The following is a 23,447-nucleotide window of genomic DNA, read 5'->3' on the forward strand; positions in this document are numbered from 1 at the left end:
AGCGGAGAAAATATGTTCTTAAAGTCATCACTAAGTGTCCAACAACTGGGCCTGATGCTCTTGATGCTAAATTGGTATGGACCTTAGTCCACATGAATGATCTGGTCCTTTTTTGAACATAAATGGTACGATTCTTTCCTTAAATTGGGAAGGAAAACACTAGTGTTCTTGTAACATCTTCAAGAAGATCTCTTATAGAGTTCTGAAATATTGCTTCTTAATCACCCTCAGGTTGTTTGGCGCGATGATGGGCGTCTATAAGTACGCTGCACTGGTTCTCTTGCTCACTGCAATTTTCTTGCCAAACAATTGTTGACAACTGTGGTATAGTAGGTTGTGTACAATAGACAGAAAACTCAGTGAAGCCACCTCATTCCTATCTCCTTTTCTGGCACAGTCAGCACGAATCGCACTTTTCTGGCAATTCGTTGCCCTAAGAGTTAAAGTACAAGAGACAAACTCATGGCCTTCAGCCGGTTCTGAAACAGTGTTTAGCATAATTTTCTTTATGCCATTAAGTGAAACGCAATTTATGCAGAAAGATTATTTTTCTATTCCGATTTTGTTGGAAAAATAGTTCACATAAGCCTACACAACTTACTTATCCACCGACCAATCATTAGAAAAAATACTTGTTTTTTTTAAACTGTACAATTTACTTTAACATGCTACTATCATTTTCATGCAAGATTGAACTACATTTTATATCGGATGCTGTTGGCCCAAACAGTTACTGGATTAGTAAGGCTGTCTTGGGGCAGGGAGCTGTCAACAGGCCATAATACAAAACAGGTAAAAGGATCTGAACCCAATTAAACCAGGACGCTCTACGGTTAGTATAGTACTATTTGTTTTTAAGGAGAAATCTATCCAGCGCCACTCCACGGCATCCTTCCTGTACCTGTACTTTTTTTTCTGAAGTTGCCATATCATAGTTTGCGACATCTCTGTTACGTAGATTTCTTCGAAATGAGGGCTCATGACTTTCGTAACTTCTCCATCTCCGGCTCCTAAATCAAGAAGCCTGTAAGATTTCCAGTCTGGGTTTATTTTAAGAAGTCTTTGAAACTGTTCTGGCGAAAACACAAACATTGAGCCTCTTCCAAGCAACCTGAAACAAAAAGAGAGAAATATTTCTGGGGTACGGTGATAACCATCTTTGGGAAGGATTAGAATATAACCCCAGTTTGGGAGTTAGGGACCAATATCAATAGTACTTCCAGACAGGCACTAAGGCATGCACACACAAAAACACACACACACACACACACACATAAACACACACACAAAAACACACAGTCATAATAATCAAAATAAAATCTCTCCCTAGCTTTTATGACTTTTTCATGGCAAGGAAGCACCTGAAACAAAAACCTGTTACTTTTCTGATGAGGGTGACAAAACATACTTTAAAGAGGAACATTTCTTTCTGGGATGATAACGTCTCTGTAATGTTTCGTATGATTTTAATAAGAGTTTTCAGAATCATTACCTGTGGCAGAAAATATATTTGGTGAGATAGTGAAGTCATTTTTTTTCACTTTTAATATGCATCCACTGAAAGCAATTAAGTCGTCTCTGTTCTTCTATTGCATTTCTAGAAACATTATTTCATTTAAATAGAAAAAGCAATTGTTTCATTTGTTCTAATTGGTTTACAATTTTCATCAAAAGGGGTCACCTGACGCTTAACTTGACAATGCTATGGCGCATTAGGTCCGGTCTGAATTGTCACGGTTCACACGACTAGAAAATTGGCAGCTTCAAGAACAGTGCAGGTAAATAAAAGGAGAGGCCGAAAACAGAAAATATAAATATATTTACAAGCAGCACTGCCAACACTTTACCTGGTGCAGCTAACTTAATTTATTTGTAAGTAAACACAGCCACAGTACACCAACATCTCAAAGCAAACACAGCAAAGGTGCGGAACAGGATTTCAGCTTATTGAAGTCTGCTATGTCGGATTTTCTCACTATATGAAGTGCACTCATGGTCGGTTTTGCTTAGAGAAAGAACTTCAGAAACGACCAGTAACTGGTTTGAAACAATTTCAGATAACTAGATCTATAAGCACACAGACTGCATGGAAATACCAGAGGGGTAGGATTTACAAAACCCAAATATATTTTCCCATGTTGAACTTAAGAATCATGTACTTTCACCACAGCTGCATTCCACAGTCCCAGGGTGCAGAAACATTGGACAAGGTGGGACCAACCAATGTGAGACCACTTTAAAACTGATTCTAAATGTATGGTTTGCTAAAGTGATCACCTCTTAGTAGTGCTTAGTTTATAAACCAATGAAATGCAGGGGCCATTGATTCTTCTTAGTGTTTCACCGCCATCAGTGCTGAATGTCAGAGTTGCCGAATATCAAGGCTGCTAAATTTGGATTACACTTCTTGCCTCTGTCTTTCCCCGCTGTATACTTCCTGCTTCTTCACCTCCCTTTTGCAGATTCTTCTTCATCCCCGCTTTCTCCATTCACCCACGTTCTCCTATCTTTCTTTTCCAACTTCTTTATCTTTGTTCTACCTTGCCCCTTCTTAATTTGAGTCAAATTCTGACTATCAAAACTAAGGCCCAGTCTCCAAAAATGGGTGCCACCACACACCACTGCAGCAACCTTCACAAATTAAACACTTCATCTGATCACCTCATAGTGGTCTTGTGTACATAGAAAACTAATGTGTACCAAGTCACTTACAACACAACGGTTTTAGCTCCATATAAACGGTGGCCTCTACAGTCCTGTTGCAAGAGCATTTTGCGCTTTGTGTGTGCTTAGCGGATGCAGTCTTTTAATCCTACCCAATGGCGCCACCACAATGAGATTCTCAGATTTCAACTTCATCTAAAGAACTTTTGATATAGTCACAAACTGCACCACAACCAAAGATTTGCCAATGAGAATCTAGTGCACTCTTCTGCGGAGGGGCAACATTTTAGTTTTGCTAGGAGAGTAAGCCAAGATAAAATAACTCATGGCTGAAACAGCAAGACCCGATCTATTCCAGAAGATAGACGACACAAAACCATATAGACACTTGAACTGGCTGAAGTTAATCGTAGACAATGCAGGGCATCTACCCAAGAAATACTTTGGGCACAGGGTGGGGACCCCTCTCTAAACAATAGGGTAACATTTCCAAGGCCCTGATCTACTTAATTCTGCAATACTTTGTTTACCTCACTGTAAACAGGCTTAAAATGTCACATGGCATGGCATTTTCAAGATGCTGAAAGTCCTCATCCACCCTCAACTGGGCTTGGAGAACTGGGGGTGCGAATAGGGAGTTTTCTATGGTACCCCTAGTGTTCTCCCACAACTACATCCATTCATCTACATTTAACCAATACTTAAATCCAGTGTGGGGCAGGCACCACACCCACAACAAACCAGGAGGGAAAAGTGAGGTATAACAAAAGCAGGGTCCTCAGCAACAACACAGGGGATCCACAAGAATTGTCTTGAAATCCTGTTCTCTACCTTTCAAGAGTGCCTCAAATATTACATGTGGCTCAACTAACCTGTCAAGCAGGATTTGGCACTGTAGTGCCAAAAAGGCTGCCTGCAGTCCCCAATCTGCATAATCTGTAGAGTTCAGGAGTCATCCCCGCCTATTCGGGTCAGCCGATTGTTTGCTCCTGGATTTGCACAGAATGAGAATTGGCAGAAGCATAGACTAATTGGCTGTCTCACAGCACAGGCAGGTAAAGGGCAACTTTCTTCAAGTTGATTTTCCTTAATATTTACTAAAACTCTGACCATATCATTGAATTTGACTTTTAATAACTACTGAAAAGGGTGGTTTAATTATTTCTAGCTGGTCCTATTCCTGGGATACTTTATTCATATTTTACGTTGGTTTCCTACATACGACAGAAACTCCTGCCACAGTTGAAATAGCTTTTGGGCTTCGAGGCTTTCATAGAGATTACTTACTAATATTTAAAAGTGAGGTTTTTACCTGTCAAAATGGGTTATTTTATCAGGCGCCACTGTATGAGTCAGGACACACAAAGTAGGCATGAAGATATGTTTGCTTTGTCACACTAGTGGATGGCACAATGAGAGGTACAGTCTATGGGAGAGATTTAATTTCCAGGCCCTGGATATACTTTTTATTCCATTTACTTGAGAGTTATAGGCAATTTAAATATACCAATGAGGAATAGGTACATTCAAACTTGTTTAAAGGGAGAGCACAAACATATTAATACTGGTTAGCAAAGCTAAAGTGAACAGAATTCTGAAGCCAGCAAACAAAAACCAGTAAAGGCAAAACATCTGGCGGGACAACACGGAAAAGGTGAATTTTCTACACTCCTGCAGCATGTTTAAGGAAGCCAGAGTCAAAACACCTCACAAACAAAATTGCTCAGGATTCTACATAGTCTTAAACTAAACATAAAAGAATTAGGGTTGTAACAATGAAAAGATTTGGTTCAAAAGGAAACAACCAAGAGTTTGCAAGTCCCTTGAGCATTTCACTACTCTGCTGCCAGTCCTACATTGGACCTTTAATCCACTAAGCTGTTTTAACAGAACACCAAAACTAGAGCTTCCCGCATCTCCTCAAGTAAACATCCCTCAATATTAGTTACATCAATATAGGTCATATGCATTTTTTGGGAGATGGCTCCCCAAATTGACACGATGAAAATGTATTGTTCCTCACTGCTGGAATAGATGGTTTATTCTCGTACTGTACGCTGGAGCAGAAGTTTTTTTTAAAGACACGTTTTTTTCAGTTTTTAAATCACACAGCACCACAGATCATTTACCCAATGTAGCTCCTCCACATGGGATTTTGCATTGCCCTGAACTAACTAACCAAATATTTTCTTTCTAACCTGCCAATAACTGCACCTATTTTTGATTTATGTTGTCCCCGTCTTAGATCCACTTACTGAATTTTGCAGATTTTTTTTCTTAATTAAAAGTGCCCTATAGTCTTTTGTAAGCAAAGGTCAGCAGGCAACTGCACAGCAAAAACAAAATGGATATGAAATATTAGGTATTCCAGCTGTACATATTTTGTTCAAAATACAAATGAATACTTTTGAAAAGGATTTCCAAAAACTTTACAGTGCTAATACAAGTAAATGTATGGTTTAAAACTATATTTATTAGTGGCTCTGTGTTTTAAAAAAACAGTTTATTCACAATTATAGTACTCCAATATGTACAAAATAACCATTTGCAATCGTAGAATTACAGTGCAAAGAAATATAAGCGAAAAGTAAAGATGGGGCAGCCCTGCTTACCCATTGATTGAAGTCCTAGAAAGAAACATGCTAAAAACAGATGACATGAAAGAGTGATATAGTTGTATGGACAGCCAGCGGGATTTTTCGATGCTCCTGTTTAGAAAGATCTGTGTTCCGTGATCGAGGAAACTCTGGACAAAGACTGGTCGTAGAGATTCACATAATTTTCCTGTATCACAAACATACCACTAGGGAAAAGGGACAAATAAAAAAGATTATTTCAAATCTTCTGAATGCATAAAGGAGAAAAAGAGCATTAAATGATTCGAGCAATATTTGTTGATTTAATGTGGTGTACTTACTGAGTTGTTTTAAAATCCTGTTTAATATTCGAAATTAATATTTCTAAACACATATTAAATTAACATTCTTAATATGGGCAAATGGACAGATATTGTACTTGACAAGATTAATATTTAACTATTTAATTTCTTACTGCTCTATGTAGCACTGAAATTAGACATTAGGAGACAATATTGTACACCTCAAGGTTACTGACCTGCCCTTCAAAATGGCTGAAGAATTATTTTTGTTGCACTGTGAGCCCCATAGTTTAGGCTCTTGTATCGATTCCCCCAACAAAGAGACATTTGATTAAAAAAATGAATTGTGTAATAAAAAAGATAATTATTTCCTAAATGTGCCCATATACGACATCCCTACACACTGATTATGAAAGCTGGAGTCAAGAACTGTGATTTCAATACAAGCATGGTCGTTCATTTGATACCAGCATTGAGAGTTTAAGCCTGCAATGACAGAGTGGAGTAACAGACTACACTGTAGCGACTTCTTATTTTTGTTTTCTTTTACAGAATAAATTGTAATTTGAGCTACAAAATCAGTCATAGGTTTGATTACAAAATGAACTATTATTGTTTCCACCGATTTCCTGAGCAGTTAATCATTCAGCAAATGGCTATCAAGATGTTAAGTAAAATTGCATCATACACACATTTTGTGGTGAACTCAGTTATTTCCATTTTTAAAGACCAATTGATAGGAATCCCATTTTGCTTTTAAAAGGGGGATACACACGAATAAAGCTGCTTTATGCAAGCTTAAATCAGACTTATTAATGGAGAAAACCGTAACAGATGCCTGGTTCAACCAATCAATTCAATATTTTATATTAGGTTTGCTCTTTTATGATTATAATCGAATACAAATGGAATTTATTGATTGATGCCTGGTTAAATTATGTGTGTTTCATATAACAGAACTCTGTTGTAATCTCCTTTTTCGGGTTTTGGATTTCATCCACATTGTTGCTTTAACTTGAGGTTTTTTCAGATAATTTTGTTATGTCAGTATACAACCATAATTTGTCTTTTACAGCTAGTTCCTTTAATTGGAACATTTTGTTCCCTGCCCGCAATATCGGTTTGGCATGGCCGTCATGGCTGGCGCTATATCCATGTTCATAGTATTTGCTGGGTACAGAACAGATCTGTTTTCATGCAAGCGCACTCAATTGAAACTGGGCGCCTGGCACAGCTTTTTCAAATAGCACTAAGAGGCAGAACACAAAACATCAAGCCATGCCCCATGAAGAGCTCCGGTCCATGCACTATGCAACAACATCCCTTCAAGTCAGAAGGTCTCTGCCAAAACCAGTAATACTCAGTTGCAAATAGCTGAAATCAGTTCAGACCAGTTAAAAATCAGATTGAACTAGTAAGAACTATTTACTACCAGTAGCAACCATTTGGAGCAACACTGCTCCACTACTCTAAAGAATCAAATGGAACGGGGACCTTTGGCCAATGACCTGCTGAGTAGCAATTCCTGTGTGAATAGAATAGAATAGAATAGAATAGAAGCCATTTGTAAAGCGCCTGGTTACTCAAAACAGTGTCCCCGCGCTGAAAACTGCAAAGGAGCTCAGAGGAAGGAACACAGGTAGGTCAGACATGGCAAGGGAGGAAGGTAATTAAGTGCGAGGGAATAGGAAAGTTTTGAGTTTTCCCCGAAACCTGATTTCGGAGGGTTCCATACGAATCTCGAGTGGGAGCTCGTTCCAGCCCTTGGCAGCCAAGTATCTGAACGAACAGCCACCCATCCTGGCTTTGGTGATTCTAGGGATCTTGAACAACATCGTTCCAGAGGATCTCAAATTCCTGGTAGGCCGATGTATTGTGAGTAAGCGATGAAGATATCCTGGACCAGTACCGTGGGCGATACGGTGGGCAAAGCATAAGGACTTAAATTTAATTCGCTCCTTGATGGGGAGCCAGTGGAGTTTGGACAAGGCAGATCGCCCTGCGGCTCTTCGAAGGAAGTTTGAGCACAAGGCACGCAGCGGCATTCTGAGCACACTGGAGTTGGTGAAGACCCTTTTTGCTCAAACCCAGTAACAGGGTGTTCCCATAGTCCAGATGGGGGTTACTAGGGCATGGACAATGGTCTTCCTGGAATCCATGGGAAGGAGGTCGAATACTTTCCGAAGAACCTTCAGTACGCTGAAACATCGGGCTGTGACTTTGCTGACATGGAGTTTGTATGAAAGGTTAGAGTCCAGCATGATGCCCAAGTTACGCACCGAAGCCAGAGGACAAGGAGGACTGCCTAATTCCGCAGGTCACCACATGTGAGACCATGCGGAAGAAGATTTTCCTACCACCAGCAGCTCGGTTTTGTCACCATTCAGGCGAAGGCAGTTGTTATTCATCCAAGCTGCCACGGAAGAGAGACAGTTGGAGAAGTTGGTGGCGTCTTCACTGTGGTCGGGCGGAAGCTTGAACATCAATTGGGTGTCATCAGCGTAGCTGACAATGCCCACCCCATAAGTCTTAACTATGCGAGCCAGGGGTTCCATATAGATATTAAACAGGGTGGGGCTCAGACTCGAGCCCTGAGGAACCCCATGGCTCGCCTTTCTGAGAGAGGACCTAAAGGGGGGGCAGTGCATCTGAAAGTTCCTGCCAACCAAGAAGGACTCCATCCACGCAAGGGCTGACCCCTTTACTCCCATACCAGATAGCCGAGACAGCAGCGTTGAGTGCAGCACGGTGTCAAAGGCTGCACTTAGGTCTAAAAGTACCAACGCTGCTGTCTCACCCTCTTCAACTATGTGCCTAAGACTCTCGGTGGATAAAAGTAGGGCTGGCTCAGTAGAGTATCCAGCTCTAAAACCTAATTGAGTGGGATGCAGGAGAGAATGTTCTTTCAGATAACTCATGAGCTGCCTGTTCACTACTTTCTCCACAATCTTAGCACAAAAAGGGAGGAGTGAGATGGGGCGAAGATTCTGGAATTGGGAGATGTGGATGTTGGCCTTCTTTTTAAGGGGGATTACTTGGGCGTTTTTCCAAGCATCTAATACCTTGCATTCTTTAAAGGAGAGCGATACAATAAGGCTGATATGGTCAATTATTGTGGTCTCCATGACTCCTCTGCAGCGAGTCGGCGGGCAGACATCCCTCGGAGAGCCAGATTTTATGCTGTTTACGATGCTAAGTAGCTCTTGTTTATCAGGAGTAATTAAACACGTGCGATCAGAGGTCCCCGTGTTGCTGTTACTGGCTTCTGCAAGTTTACTAGAACTGGCCTCATCCTTGGTGAAGGTAGCATGGATTTTGTCAATCTTGTTTACAAAAAAATCTGCAATGGAGTCACACAATTCTTTCGAGTGAGTATCTTGAGCTTCCAATCTGGTTGGAATCGTGAGTTCTTTATAAATAGAAAACAGTTCTTTGGTGGGGTTGTCCGCTAAATCAATTCTATTTTTGAGATGGCAGCTTTTTTCCGACCTCATTAGTTTATGGTATTTCTTTAGTTCGCTCTTATATAGTTGTTTATCCTTTAAATTGTAGTGTTTTCTCCAGTTGCGCTCTAGGGTTTTACATCTGGCTTTGGCAAATTTTCATTTTTCCGAAAGCCAAGGAGCGGTTTTGGATTGCCTGGCCGGGGGCTTGGAGGTCCAGGGAGCTATCTCATCCAGAGCATTGGACAGCCAATTTTCATAATTTTTCCAAGCCTCTTGAAGAGAGTTGCTTTGCGGAGGGGGATGTTTTTCAAGAGCATGTCTAAAGGCTTCTTGGTTAAACTTTTTCCAATTTCTACGTTTTAGGGAAGTGGGTTTAGAAAATCTGTTTTCTATAGGTGTGTTATCAACCAAGAACGGGATGACGAAATGGTCTGACCAAATTATTCTGACCGGAGGGAAGGCAGTGATGCCCTCCCAGTTGACAAAGATGGGATCTAGGAGATGGCCTTGTTGGTGTGATGGGGCAGTGGATTGTAAATTAAGCCCTAATGACGCCAGAGCTGTTGCCACCTCCTGCGCCTCCTTACATTCCCTGTCATCAAAATGAAGGTTTAAGTCACCTAAAATGATGAACTTTTTGTAACGGAGAGCTGGTTGCGTGATCAAGTCTAAGAGCTGATTTCCAAATTGTCCAGCTACTCCAGGCGGGCGATATATCAACATACCATTGATGATGTTTCTCGGTCCTAATTTGATGGTGAATAAGCCGCTTTCGCTATGCAGTAGAGTGGCTTTTACTAAGGTACATTCTAGCTCAGCCTTATGAATGAGGGCTATCCCTCCCCCTCTTTGTTTTTGTCTATCCAAACGAAGTAGACAGTAGTCAGGGGGGGGGGGGTAGCCTCAAGCACTTCCGGAGAAGATTCCTCATCCAGCCATGTCTCGGTTAGAAAAAGGACGTCAGGCTTATTTGTGGTTATTAAATCATATATTTCCAATTTGTGTTTTTTTAATGACCTGCAATTTAGTAATATCATATTAGATTTAGATGTGGCCTGTAAGTTGATCTTAGGTGAATGAAAAGTCTGGTCGCAAGAGTCGCAAGCAGTTGGAAAATGATCGGCTTGATAGCTGTGATCACAGCAATTAGCCACATTAGGACGTAACAGGAGCAGCTCCTGTTTCGTATATTGCAAGTGGAGCCTGACCGGATCCACTGTGTCAAGTGGTAGCAGGGGACTAGGAGGAGTCGCCCCACGCCCCGGTCTGTCGCGGACGGGCGCAGACGGGCTGGACTCTGGCTTGACTCCGGCGCGAATGCGGCTCGCCCGCTGGACGCGTCCACTGCGCGGAGCCATGATCGTTTGGTTATATAGTGGTGACTCACCTAAGATGGCCACCGTAATCACTCCACCCGAGACCCAGAAAGCCCTGCCCTAAAATCGGCCGGACCCTCTGGGAGGAGGCAGCGCTGACTAAAGTGAGTGGGATTACTATTATAACATCAATTTTAAAATGCTATCTGCACCCTCAAATCGGTGAGATGCCAAGCGTCGCGTTTAAAATCGGCGCGCTGGTGCTGGGGGGAGCGGACACACAGGGCAAGTGCAATCAATAAAATAAATTTGTCAGGATAAGGAAAGACCGCTCGGCTCAAGCCTCAGGCGTGTAAGCTGGACAAGGGTGTTGGCATTCTGGCATGCTCGGTGCAATTTACCCATGCCTTCCTTGCCAGTTAGGAACAGCCTAGGATCACACTCTGTGGGAACTCTGCACAGGATGTGCCTGAATACTAACCCCACCCAAATAGCAAGCTGTGCAAAAGCCAGGACCATGACTAGCTTCTATTGGTCAGAGTACATTGCCCTAATCTCTATCCTCACTACCAGCTACACAAAAAATGTGGCCTTCGATCACCAGCCTGATCTCTGCCCTTAGTGCCTGCTGGGGAAAGACCATGACCACTTTAAGCAGACAATGGGCACAAGATGTAGCCTTTGATTATTAACAATACTTAAGGTCATGCCCGCAGAATTCAATGAGCTCACCCTGCTTCCATGACCAGTGGGCACTGTGCACCGGTAGCGCCCTTCAAACAAATACTCTGAGGGCTCACTCACTTACATTGCCGACTGTCTGGGGTCATGCTCAACGTCAATGGGCACAGATTCAGCCATGACCTATGCTACACTCACACTGGATGTGACCTTTAGTAACATCTCCTGGCCATCAATAAACAGGACATGGCAGCCCAATTACCTGCTAATATAAACCTCAGGGCATGGTCTTGAGGCAGTGTTTCTGTTTTTTCGCTTTCCGAGAATTTACTATGGAAACTTTAATGGGAAATGGAAATTTTAAGAAAGGCTTGATAGATTTACACCAAAAAAAAGCAAAACGAAGGCAGCGACAATCTTCATGCCAAGTTTGGTATTGACCTGCCCAGTAGTCTTTCTGCAATCATTTGGAAAAAATATTCTATGGGAATTTGAATCACAAGCTGTTTGGTTCCTTCTAAAATGTGCCTCCAATTGACCAAGATGCAAAAAAGGAACCAGCCTCGACCCTACATACATAAATATTTCTTTTACAAATGGTCGGCAGCATTGTCAAAGTGGCTCAAATCATTTAGCAATCAAAATGCACTTTTCAGTGACTGTTGCAGCTTTACCCATACCTGTAAACTCACCCGCATTTAACAGGTGTCCCTCTCTTTTTACTTATATTCACCCACAAACAGCACGTCTCTATAGACTTTAATGGGGGTCACTGCTTTTTAAAACCTACATCACCTTCCAAACAAGCATTTGCAATGCAATAGGTCTTGCAGTTACACAAGTTTAAGCTATTGGCATTGCAAATAACAATGCCTTTATGTTTGTAAAAAGAAAACAAAAAAAAAAAAGCATTGTTATTTGCAATGTCAGTAGCTCAAACTTGCGTCAATGCAAGACCTATTGCATTGCATTGCAAATGCTTGTTTTCTGTAACAGTGAAGATAGGCCCTGGAGTATTGAAGTACTGCAGCTGATATTTTGGGCAGGCCACGGGTGGACAGAGAGGAGATCGGTCCATATTATGTGGTCACCCAACAGGAGCTTCACTAGAGGGCAGTCACAGGAGTCAGATGGACCGCAGAACAATGCAGTGTATAAGTGAGAGTGCCCTGGAGGACCCAAGATCTGATTGATCTCATGACCGCACGCCAGCCGAAAAAGTAAATTTTGAGTATAGCAAGTCAGTGCAAGTAGGAGATGATTACTGTCAGTTCAGGCACTTACTTTTGCAAGGCAAGCCGCACCACGTTTTCAGGAGGGCCCCGTGGTGGCTGGCCCGCTAGGACTGGAGGAGACTACAGCGGCAACTAACACAGCATAACTCTGGCACACAATCTGCCTCACAGGACTTTGATGACAGGACTCTGCTGCTGAACCACTCTGACGGCCTGGGCTGGCGTGGTTCATATTCAGCAGCCTGGCCACTGGCGCCAATGGGGCCAGGTCTACGACATCAATACTGCCGTGGTGGTGGTGCGAGTGACTTGCTCAGCCATTGTGCCCACTGGGGTCCAGCAGGCATACAGCTGTGCAGCACTGCGTACAGTCTCCACGCAGTTCCCGATCATCATGCGGCGCGCCTCTGATAACGCCCCCGCCGCGCGGCCATGATGCTGCCTCTGTCGCCATTACGCCAACGAAAGCTGCCTGTTTATATTTGGATCGGGCTTTCACTTTTAGTGAAAGTGCGATCCAAATATTAACACGCGTGTCTGGAAGAGACGCCGTGCGCAAGCAGAAGAGACGCCGTGCGCAAGCAAAAGAGACTCTGTGCACGACCTAAATCTCCAGTCAGGGTAGGCCGGCCAAGGGAGACAGGGCGAACACAAACCACACTTCCAAAGAAGTCAGACACAAAACCAACGACAATAGATCTCGCCAAGACGAGCAATGCATGCGCTGCAACGCAGGCAAGACCTAAAAAGTGTTCATTTATGATTGACCTTAATCAGCACACCTACTTAAACGCCTGAAATCGAGGGGCGTGGCCAAGCAGCATGGCCGACAGGACGTGAGCTCCTTCAGCTCCCAGCCGGCCCAGCTGGTAAATCCTGATTAACTGCAGATCCTGTCGAACTCGGACCGAGAAACGGAGGTCCAGGAGTCCTGATCGCTTCGGGCTTCTCAAGGATCCAGGGGTGCACCAGCTGACAGCCAAATAAAGACTGCGTGTTGGTGGAGGAGGAGCCCGCTATCATCCGAGTCCTCTCGTGTGGCATAGATACTGTACTGTGTGATCGAAGGTCGAACCACGGGACTGCGGCGGCGCCCTGCGTTGGAGCGGAGAAATCGACTGGAGCTCCCGGGACCCATCGGGGTCCACCGTATGGTAGAGCCGCGGCGAGAGGGGCGCCCACTGCAATCCGGGGCCTCCCGGCACTGCGGAACCCCTGAAGTGCTCCGGCCCTGCAGAGAGCGGACGTGCGGCGGCGACGAAGGCCCGGAATCCTGGTGTCCAGGCCTTGGGCCTAGTGTGGACTCGCCTAGAGCCGGGGAGAAGGGGGGGGGGGACAGGGCCTTACTGCCATCGGGGACCTCCCGCCATTATAGTGCCCCAGAGGTTGCCCGGCCCTGTGGGAAGGAGACTACATGCCCGCGGTGGCGGTCACTATTGCACCGGCAGAGGCAGCCCGAGATCCTGGCACCTCTGCCTGGACCCTGAGGGTGAGTCGCATACGGCCAGGGAGGCACCCACTGCCATCGGGGGGCTCCCGTCATCGCTGCACCGTGCCTGTGGCAGTGCGGAGGGACAGCGGAGGGAGCGTCCCGGGGCCCTGGGCTCCTCTCTACCCGGACCTTTTGGTGAGCCTGCTGCCATTGGGGGCCCTCTTTCACCATGGGGCCCCAGAGCTTGTCCGGTAATGCGGTGGGCGCCAGCTGTGACCGCGGCGACGGCCGGAGCTAGAGGGGCGGTCGGGCTCCTGGGCCCCCGCACGTCGGGCCTCGCAGGTGGTGGCCGGGGAGGCGCTTGATACCACCGGAGCTCTGGGAATTAGTACACATCTACTTGAAGCACCTGGCCTGCCCTTAACGCTTCGGGGGCACCTCCGCGGCCGCTGGGGGGGTGGGACCCCAGCCGTATCCTGAGGATCCTGGAGACGGTGGCTGAGGGAGCGGTGGGACCGTGATGGCGGCCTACAACAGCAAAACCGGATAACGGAAGGGGGTCCTCCCTGCTCCCTGGCCATATTGCAGCTCTGGTTGGATGTCGGGAGGTGCGTGGTGGCTGCTGGAGTTATCCTGGACGCTTGCAATGGTCCCCGCTGTCCGAATTCAGGGCGGAACCTTCTCCCCGGGACGGACACTAGGCAGCTGACACGGCGGTTAGTGGGGTCTAGAACTGTACGTGGCCGTGGTGGCGCACGGCCAGTGGGACTGCCGGGGACCCTCCACATCTCCGAGGACCAATGGAGAGGGGACTGTCGGGGGGCACCTCGATTGGTCAGACGTCTGGGAGGGGTCCCCATAGACTCCTATAATGCGAAAGGACAGGATGGCCCGAGCCTCGCAGCCGAACACCATCACGCAGTACACCACTCAGCGGCTCACTTCACAGCACATCACGCGTCAATCCGGTCAGGATGTGGAGGGTGAAGTCCCCGGCGAGCCCTCCCGGGCAGAGCTACTGAAGGTGATACAGGGGTCCCACACCGCCTTGGAAAGACAGATTGAGACGTTATCCATAGATGTGAACCTCCTGAGAGCAGATCTCCGTAAGGTAACGTATAAAGTCACCGCTGCGGAGGAGAATATAGTCCAGCTGCAGGAGGAGGTGGCGTCCCTCAAACAGACAGTCTCGCGGCTTTCTGCCTCGACGGGGGAGTTGGAGCGTAGAGGGGAGGATGCCGAAGGGAGGGCACGCCGCAGCAACATTAGGGTCCTTGGAATTCCGGAACGCGCGGAGATGGGGAACGCCGAGCGCTTCCCGGAACACTGGATCCGCACCACACTTTACCCTACGGGACTGTCCGATGTATTTGTGATCGAGCGCGCCCATAGAGCGTTGGTCCTGTCACCGAGGCCCGGCGCTCCGCCGCGGACCCTCATCGCCAAAATCCTAAACTATCGGGACAGGGACAGTATCCTGAGAGCGTCCAGGGAAACGGCGGGCCTCACTTTTGAAAACTCCAAGGCGTCCGTGTACCCGGATTACACTCGCCAAGTTCAGGTACAACGAAAATCCTTTTTGGCGGTCAAGCAGAAGCTCCCAGACCTGCACCTGCAGTATATGCTACTTTACCCTGAAAAACTTAAGGTCACATCCCAAGGAAAGGCACATTTCTTTGACGGCCCTGAGGAGGTATGGGAGTGGCTGGAGATCAGAGGGGATGCCCTCCCACCGGGGGAACGGGGTGGAACCAGGATTACATAGGGACACGTCCTGCAAGGAACCGTAGACCCAGACGCCGGCGCTCGCCTGACAACGCTGAGAACGCTGAGAGGCGTCGAGTCACGTGGGAGACGATGGAGCCCTCTGCTTGGAGTCCTCGGAGCCCGGGGACCTTCCAGCGACCCGGGCAGATCCTCCTCAAAATGAAGTACTGGTTCCGGACACCTTGCCACCTGATGTTGACGCTCTCCCGCCTACCGTCGACACGATCCCTGAGAAGATGGGGGATCTACTGGCTACGTCTGTGACCCAGTCCTGAGGGACGTCTTCGCTCTCACTCTGGTTGACCCCATATTGTGAAGGTTAGCTGAATTCCCTGGGTTGCATCCTGCTGGGGACAGTGGGGGGCTTTCTTTGGATACGTTTGATCTTGTAGGGAGGTGGGATTCCGGGCGGGGTGGATGTCCTGGCAGACGCACATGTTATACCTCTAAGAGTCTGAGTCACCTATGATTGTCGAGTTAGATGGGAGTGCTGGGAGCTGGATGGGGGACGGGGAGGGGTCTCTTTTCATTATCTGTTGGGGTGGTTTAGGCCATCTTGGCACATGGGAAAGCTGTGTACGTCCTGGCGCCAGCAGGGGAAGGGCATATTAGCATGTTTAGTTGTTGCAAGAATATTGCTCGTGGGAGGTGGGTGGTTGGGGTTCTGGGAGGGAATGTTGGGGGGAAATGATGCAGGAATCATGTGTATCACACCTCGGGCACCGGGTTGGGGGGTCACCGGGAGTAGAGTTGTAGGCCCGGGTCGGCCACGTCACCAGCCATGGGATATACGTTCTTAATTTGGAATGTGAGGGGGCTTGGCACATGCACCAAGAGGCATAGGGTCCTGTCCTTCCTTAGAAGGCACAGAGTTTCAATTGCATGCCTGCAGGAGACCCACCTTGATGATGATGGTGCACAAAAGTTGGAAAAAAGTGGCGGGCCAGATGTTTCACTCCTTTTCTACATACGCTAGGGGGGTCCTGATATGGGTGGCACCCGGGGTCCCTTTTGCCATCCAGTACATGGAGGCGGATATACATGGCAGGTACCTGCTCCTTCGGGCGAAGCTGGATGGAAGAGATATTACCATATTGAATTCGTACGCACCCAACATAGTTGACCCTGGGTTCTTCCTGACCCTGTAGGAGGTCCTCATCCCTGACCTGGAGGCTGCCCTGCTTTGGCTCGGAGACTTTAATTGTGTTCTGGACCCTGTACTGGATAGGTTTCCACCCCGCGCTGGCACAAAGCTGCGTATAACAGCGCAGCTTCGGGAGGTTATGGGGAACTTAGGGGCTAGTGATGTGTGGCGCCTGAGCAATCAGACACAGAAACTGTACACATGTTTTTCCCCCACTCATAACACACAGTCGATTGGACAGAGTTTTGGCTGCGAACAAAGACGCTACTATTTCTCTGGAGATTACACATTAGGCCCGTTTTTTGTCCGACCACTCCCCAGTGGCATGCGTTTTGAGTTGGGAGAGGCAGTCCTCCCGCTCTCGGACTTGGAGGCTGCCGGCAGATCTCCTACAGGACCAAGTGGGGAGGAAACATATAGAGACCGCCCTTACCAACTATATAGATCTGAATTGGGAGGGGGAGAACTCACCTTCGCTACCAGGTGGGACGCCCTGAAGGCGGTGATACGGGGCGAATGTATGTGCCTCACCTATGGGGTCCGGAAACAGCTTCTTCGAGACCTACAGGAAAAAGAGGATAATCTCCTGCGCCAGCAAACATTGTCGGACTCTGAGGACTTGCACCAGGAGACGGAACAGGCAGCCCAGTCTTGTATGCATGACATCTTAGACCGGCTAGACAAATATACCCTTGGCCACTATAGGCAATGTCTTCACAGAGAAGGCGACAAATCGGGCTGACTGTTGGCCTGGATCTTTAAGCGAGAGTTCACTCGGGAGAGGATTGTGGCCCTGCGGGGACCTACGGGTGATGTGGTCCACTCAGAAGTGGCCATTCTCAGAGTCCTCCAATCCCACCTACAAACAGTATATGCGTGGATCCCGCGGTCACCGAGATTTCGTACCTCCCTTACCTCCCGTACCTCCCTAGGGCGGTTCTGGACGAGCTAGATGAAACACCGACACGGCGTGAAGGGCGCATGGTGATGGCCTGCCTGCAGAGGGCTAAATCTCTGGGGAGTGATGGCTTCCCCTCTGAATTTTATCAGACATTTGGGGATACTCTTTCCCGCCTCCTCTTACAAGTGTATCTTGAGGCGTTCGAATGTGAGACTCTTCCACCAAGTATGAACCAGGGCGAAATTTGTATGATCCTGAAGCCGGGGGGAGATAGGTGCGACCCTTCGGCGTATCGCCCCATCACCATGATTAACACGGACGTGAAGATTTTGACCAAACTCTTAGCCGCTCGTATGGCGCCGCATATGGCCCATCTGGTCCACCCGGACCAGAGTGGGTTTATCCCGGGGCGCAACACTGCCATGAACCTGCGGCGGTTGAATCACATTATACACGAGGTTCGCGACAGGGAGGATCAGATGGTCTTGGTGTCGATTGACCTCGCTAAAGCGTTCAAGACTGTTGACTGGGGGTATCTGCTAGAGGTCCTCCGTGTGATGGGGCTGAGCCCTACCTTTTGTCGATGGGTCCGCATACTGTATAGGGCCCCCGTGCCAGAGTGAGACTAGGTGCGGCACGATCAGAGGAGCGGCAGTTGGGACGTGGTACACGCCAGGGGTGCCCCCTCTCGCTGCTCCTGTTTGCCCTGGCAATAGAGCCTTTGGCAGTTCGAGTCCGAATGGAAATGGCGCAGTGGGGCATAATGGTAGGGGACAAAGCAAATGTGGTTTCCTTGTACGCGGATGACGCCCTCTTTTACTTGATGGCCACGCTGGAATCACTGTCGATCCTGCTATAGCACCTGGACCGCTTTGGCGAGGCTTCAGGTTTGAAACTTAAACGCTTTAAGTCTTTGATCTTCCCTCTGGCAGGATATGGTCCGGGCCACTGATAGATCTGCCAAACCTTGGCCTGCGCTGGGAACAGGAGGCGTTCTGTTATCTCGGAATTCAAGTGGCCCCAACGGACGCGCAGTCGTTGGCTCGGAATGTCGATCGGATTCTTACGTCCTTACAGCAATCGGTGTCCTTTTGGAACTCCCTACCACTCTCCCTTATGGGACGGCTAGCCGTCGCTAAGATGGTAATGCTCCCCAGGACGCTTTACGTCCTCCAGAATTCATTTTGCCCTCTCCCCCGCGAGTATTCCGCACACTTAACACGTTGCTTACGTCCCTACTTTGGGCGGGCGGTGTAGCAGGGTCGCCCTTCATATTCTTGTCCGAAGCTGGGAGGAGGGAGGTCTGGAGGCGCTGCGATTTGATTTATACTATTATGCGGCACAACTACTACCGGCAGCACGGTGGTTCGCGGACGCAGACAGCTGGGAGATGAAACTTTTGGCCGGTAGAGCAAATGTGCGGACGTTACAGTTTGCATTGATGCAGGGACCGGAGCAGACGAGGCCCTGCCATATGTGGTACGCCACAAGGCAGGTTTCTGGCAGCTGTTTGTGGAAAAGATACTAAGACGGGCCCCCTTCCATAGGGAGCTGCCGTTGTGGATTCTGGCCCCTATAGTTGCTATGGAAGAGCACATGTCCTTTCGGGACTGGCGAGAGAGAGGCTGCGAGACCTTGGCTGACCTCTACCCCAGTGAGTCCTTCCTGTCTTTTGAACAGGCCGAGGAGAACTTTGGACTTGGAGGGGGCAATACTTACATTACCGGGCCTCCAAGTTGTGGTGAAGGTGGCCTGGCCCCAATTCCCGGACACGCCCCGATGTCCCATATCCTGAACATCCTTCTTTCCTGTGGTAGAGGGCATAGATTGATCTCCCTGCTGTATTCAGCCATGAGGCAGGACTCAACCCCGCCGGTCCAATATTTCTGGGGGGCTTGGGAGGCAGACCTCTGGACCACTCTGGAACAGGGGCAGCGGAAGCGTATAGGGAGCCTCACGTGCAAGTTATTGTGCAATGCGCGGTTCAAATTAATACACTTCAATTTCATGCATCGTACCTGTCTGACTCAGATTTCATTGAAGCGCATTTCTGGGGATAGGGGGGGGGGGGGGACAGCTGCCCTAGATGTGGTACGGAGGGGGCGGGATTCCTACATCTGGCCTGGGACTGCCCATTGGCCAGGAGTTTCTGGACGGAGGTGGTGGAACGTATAACCTCTGCCACCGGCCTTTGGATAGTCTTGAACCCGCTTCATTGCTTGCTGGCTCTGGTCCCCAAGCCCAAGAAAAGCAACCTCTCCTACAACCTATTGCAACTAATGTTGGTACTGGCGAGACGTAGGGTAGCGATTACCTGGATGGGGCGGAGGGCTCCCGAGGTGCCTGCCTGGCTTAGGGATGTGAGGGAGTGGTCCCTGGCCGAGGAGACACATATGCAGCTTACACGCAGGGACGAGGGGAAGGGAAGAATAAAAGGAGAACACTTTTTCCAGTATCCTGATTGACAACATGATTATTTGGGAGAAATTATATTTATGTTATTTGCTTTGAATTGTTGATATTCTTATTTATTGTTACGTATTGTTAAAAAGATCTTTTGGGGCTTCCAACTTTGGATACAATTTCCCAATAATCAGTTTACTTTAGCATTTGTGTGCGGAGCCATTTCCAATTTTTATGTTTTTTTCTTTTTTTTTTTCTCCATTATTAGGGACACAGGAGGGTCACGTCCCTGGCTCATTGCACCATGCCTTAAATCTAACTGCTATTACACTAGACTGACTGGTGCAGGATCCTAGGGCCTTGACCTTTCATTGAGAGTTTAGTCTTTATTCATTTGACTGTGTGAATTTTGGGTTTGGGAAAAATTAATTTTGTTATTCATGTTGCTCATAACAAAGAAGAAAATTTGTGTAAGATGCCCAGAGTGGATGTTTTTAATGCTCAACAAAACAGGGACTGCGGTTGGTCAAAACTGGCGATTGTCTGAAGACATTACTAAAGGTGAAGTAGACTGTTATATGGAAACAGATTATTTTATTTTTAGGTTTTGTAGAGTGCGCCATCTGCCCGTGGACGTCTTGGCGATGCCATCTGCTTGAAGGTAAGAGAGCTGCATAAAATTTGTCCAAAGTCTGACCTACAAAGGAAGAGTAAACAGCCACGTTTTAAAGAGTTCACTAAAAATAAGGAAGTTGGGCTGATTTCTCAGATGCCATTGCATTTGATTCCAGAGACAGGAAATAGCATGGGAGAAATGTCTGCCACCCCAAGAGGCTTTGTGACTTAACAGAACGGACACTCTCCTAGCTGTGGATGATCATAGCGATTTATTAGGGGTGTATCAGGAGATTTTGTTCTTAAAAAAACAGGGCCAGAGTGTTTAAGTGATTTGGGTGCTATGCAGAGCGATTAGAAAGCTACTCTCTTTTTTATGGGTAGTTCTTCCATGGCCTTTGACAGTGGTTTAAATTTCCTAATATTTTTAAGAAATCTGACTGCGGCATTTGACAGTCTTTGTTTTTTTTAGTTTTTTTTTTAAGATAAACTGCTGAGCACCAACATAAAGGGCATTACAATAGCCCAACTTTCATAACACAAGAGAAGTGACCACAGTTCTCTGCAGGTCAAAAGGTAAAAAGGTAAGAATTTTCCATAAGGTTTTTAAAACAAGGAAACACGAGGAAGTGAGTTGACAGGTCTGATCTCTAAAAGAGAGACTGAAATTAACAGTGATTCCCAGGTTCCTTGTTTTGGTACTAGGATTGGAAGAGGGATTAGGGCCACCAAGCATCATTCTAAAGGGAGGTATCCCATCCAAAGAGGAGCACCTCTGTCTTTTTTTTAATTTAATTTAAGACAGTGGGAGCTCATCTAATTTACGTTTGCACCTATTAAATTGAGAGGCCACCTATACCAAGTTGTTGTTTGTAGATACCACAATTTGGGTATCGTCAGCGTAGGAGACAGTGGTGAAGCCATGTGATCTTAAATTTAAGAAGGGGAACCATATGTATATTACATAATCTATCATTTTATTGCGGGGTTTGATGTAGCACAAATAGGGGCAATCTTGGGCTGTGCCGTTTGCAGAACTAAACAAGCATTTCCAAAGCCAATAGCTCATACCTTTCACATGTGGGCACAGAGCCAATGGCTTTGCAAATGTTGCTTTGATTTGGCATGATTTGTCACCAAAACTATTCCAACTTAACACGCAAAGATGGCCATCTTGGAATACTTTTACTCATTAAGTATAATAAACCATTCCAAGATGGCGGCAGATGCGTAGACATTTATTTATTTATTTTATTTATTGACATGCACGAGTACTCTTTGGTATCGATCTTGGAGTGAGTTTTTCTTAGACTTTGAAACAGGTGATTGCAGATCCATACGCATGCACACACAAAAGCAGCCATCAGAATTATTTTTTCAAAGTATAATCAAGATCGTTCCAAGATGATCATCCATGTGCACTCTTAAGCATGGATATTCACCTGCAGTGGCTATCTTGTCATTTTAGAATCGTAAATAGAAAACTAAAGTACGTATAGGGAAGTCATACACTAAAAAAGACACAAAGGGCCTGGTAACTGTGTGCTGAGCTGGGCCCTTGAAAAAAATAATTTAAAACATTTTGAAAAAATTAAGCAGGGAACGGGAGAGTAACAGGCAAGAGCAGAAGCGAGGAGCCTCAAGTAGCATGCAGCTGCCATGACCCTGCAAAAACAATTTAAAAATAGATGAAAATTAAAGAAACAGTGCAGCAGGAAGGAAATTAGTGGAGAGCAAAAGATTTGTCGGGAAGAGGTAGTGTACATGGGAGAGATCAAGGAAAGTCAGCCATGCACTCCCATGGAGTAAAAAAAAGGCAAATTGAAAAAAATAGTTTCCTGATGTAAACTGTAGCTAAATACAACTCATCAAATCAAAATGATTGTTGGCAAGCTATTCATCAAGGTTGAGACAAAAACAAGAAAAGAGAGGAAAGTTATAAACATCAGAAGCATGGAGATTAAATAGACAACAAAAATGCCAAATTATGAGCAAGGGGTTGACTCAAAGCCGACTGTATTGTACTGTAGAAAATAGGTATTGGATAACAGAGCTGGCGTTGAATGGACGTAAGACTTTAAAAACAGGGCATGATTTTATCACCTCATGCCTAGAAACTGAAACTATAGCTGGGCACCAAACATCGCTCAACAAGCATGGATTAATCACACTAAAAAGCAGACTCACACTTTATGGCAAGCATCCCTTCTCTAGTAAACTGTAACATTTTGGTAAAAGTTCCTCACATTTGAGATTTCTGAGCGGTATGTGCCATAGATCTCCGAGGGTCAGCTGGTGTAAAAACCTCTACTGCACTTCGGACGACAGCCTCCCCACTCCACCAGGCTCAAAGCGCTAAATGGCAGTCACTAGGCTACTGAGTAAGCACAACCTCATGCAGTGTTTCCAGAACCTGTGGCCGAAGCAGTAATGCACATACCACAGTACAGACGACGACCGGACCTTTGAGAGATATACGCATTCAACTAACCTCCTAGGACAAGTGGGGCCTGCATGAATTGGTACGACTGGCCCTAGCTCGCCGAAGAAAGATTGGCGCAAATTTTAGAAGCTACTGGGTAAGGGTCAGCTGTGCAATGCCATCACATGCTGAACATTGCCATTCATGCCCTCATATGCCAAGTGTGTTTAAACTGTTCAGAAAAGGACTTATGGATAAGAACAGTGAATCCAACAATTGATTGGTTATCTCTTGCACATCATATGAAGAAGAGCGAAGAACTAAGGGCCACACTTATCCTGTTCACAAAATCTATTGCATCATCCGGAACTTGTTGAGCTACCACTCCCCCACAACCAGAAACCATACAGCCGTCTAATTGACAACTTAGCAGTTGCCTCCTGCATTCCTGTGCTCCTATGCTCATCAGAAGCCCAGTAATGAGTAAGCAATATCAGGCAATAATTCTAAAACACGGACCTACTATCCCAAAACTGTCCTCTT

General features: G+C 46.6%; 1 protein-coding gene across 2 annotated transcripts in view; it reads right to left on the bottom strand.

Annotated features, from left to right (window-relative positions):
• The window catches only part of METTL9 (methyltransferase 9, His-X-His N1(pi)-histidine), a 177,637-nt gene that overhangs the window by 110,440 nt on the left and 43,750 nt on the right, over positions 1 to 23,447 (bottom strand). For both annotated transcript variants that reach the window (XM_086940758.1, XM_086940757.1), the window contains exons 2-3: positions 5,277 to 5,467; positions 902 to 1,111 (exon numbers count right to left, since the gene is read on the bottom strand). In XM_086940758.1, coding sequence (XP_086796884.1) covers positions 902 to 1,111; positions 5,277 to 5,467 — 401 coding nt within the window. The remainder of the gene's footprint in view (positions 1 to 901; positions 1,112 to 5,276; positions 5,468 to 23,447) is intronic.

The sequence above is a fragment of the Lissotriton vulgaris genome, chromosome 10 (assembly GCF_964263255.1).
Source record: "Lissotriton vulgaris chromosome 10, aLisVul1.2, whole genome shotgun sequence".
NCBI classification, from domain to species: Eukaryota; Metazoa; Chordata; class Amphibia; order Caudata; family Salamandridae; genus Lissotriton; species Lissotriton vulgaris.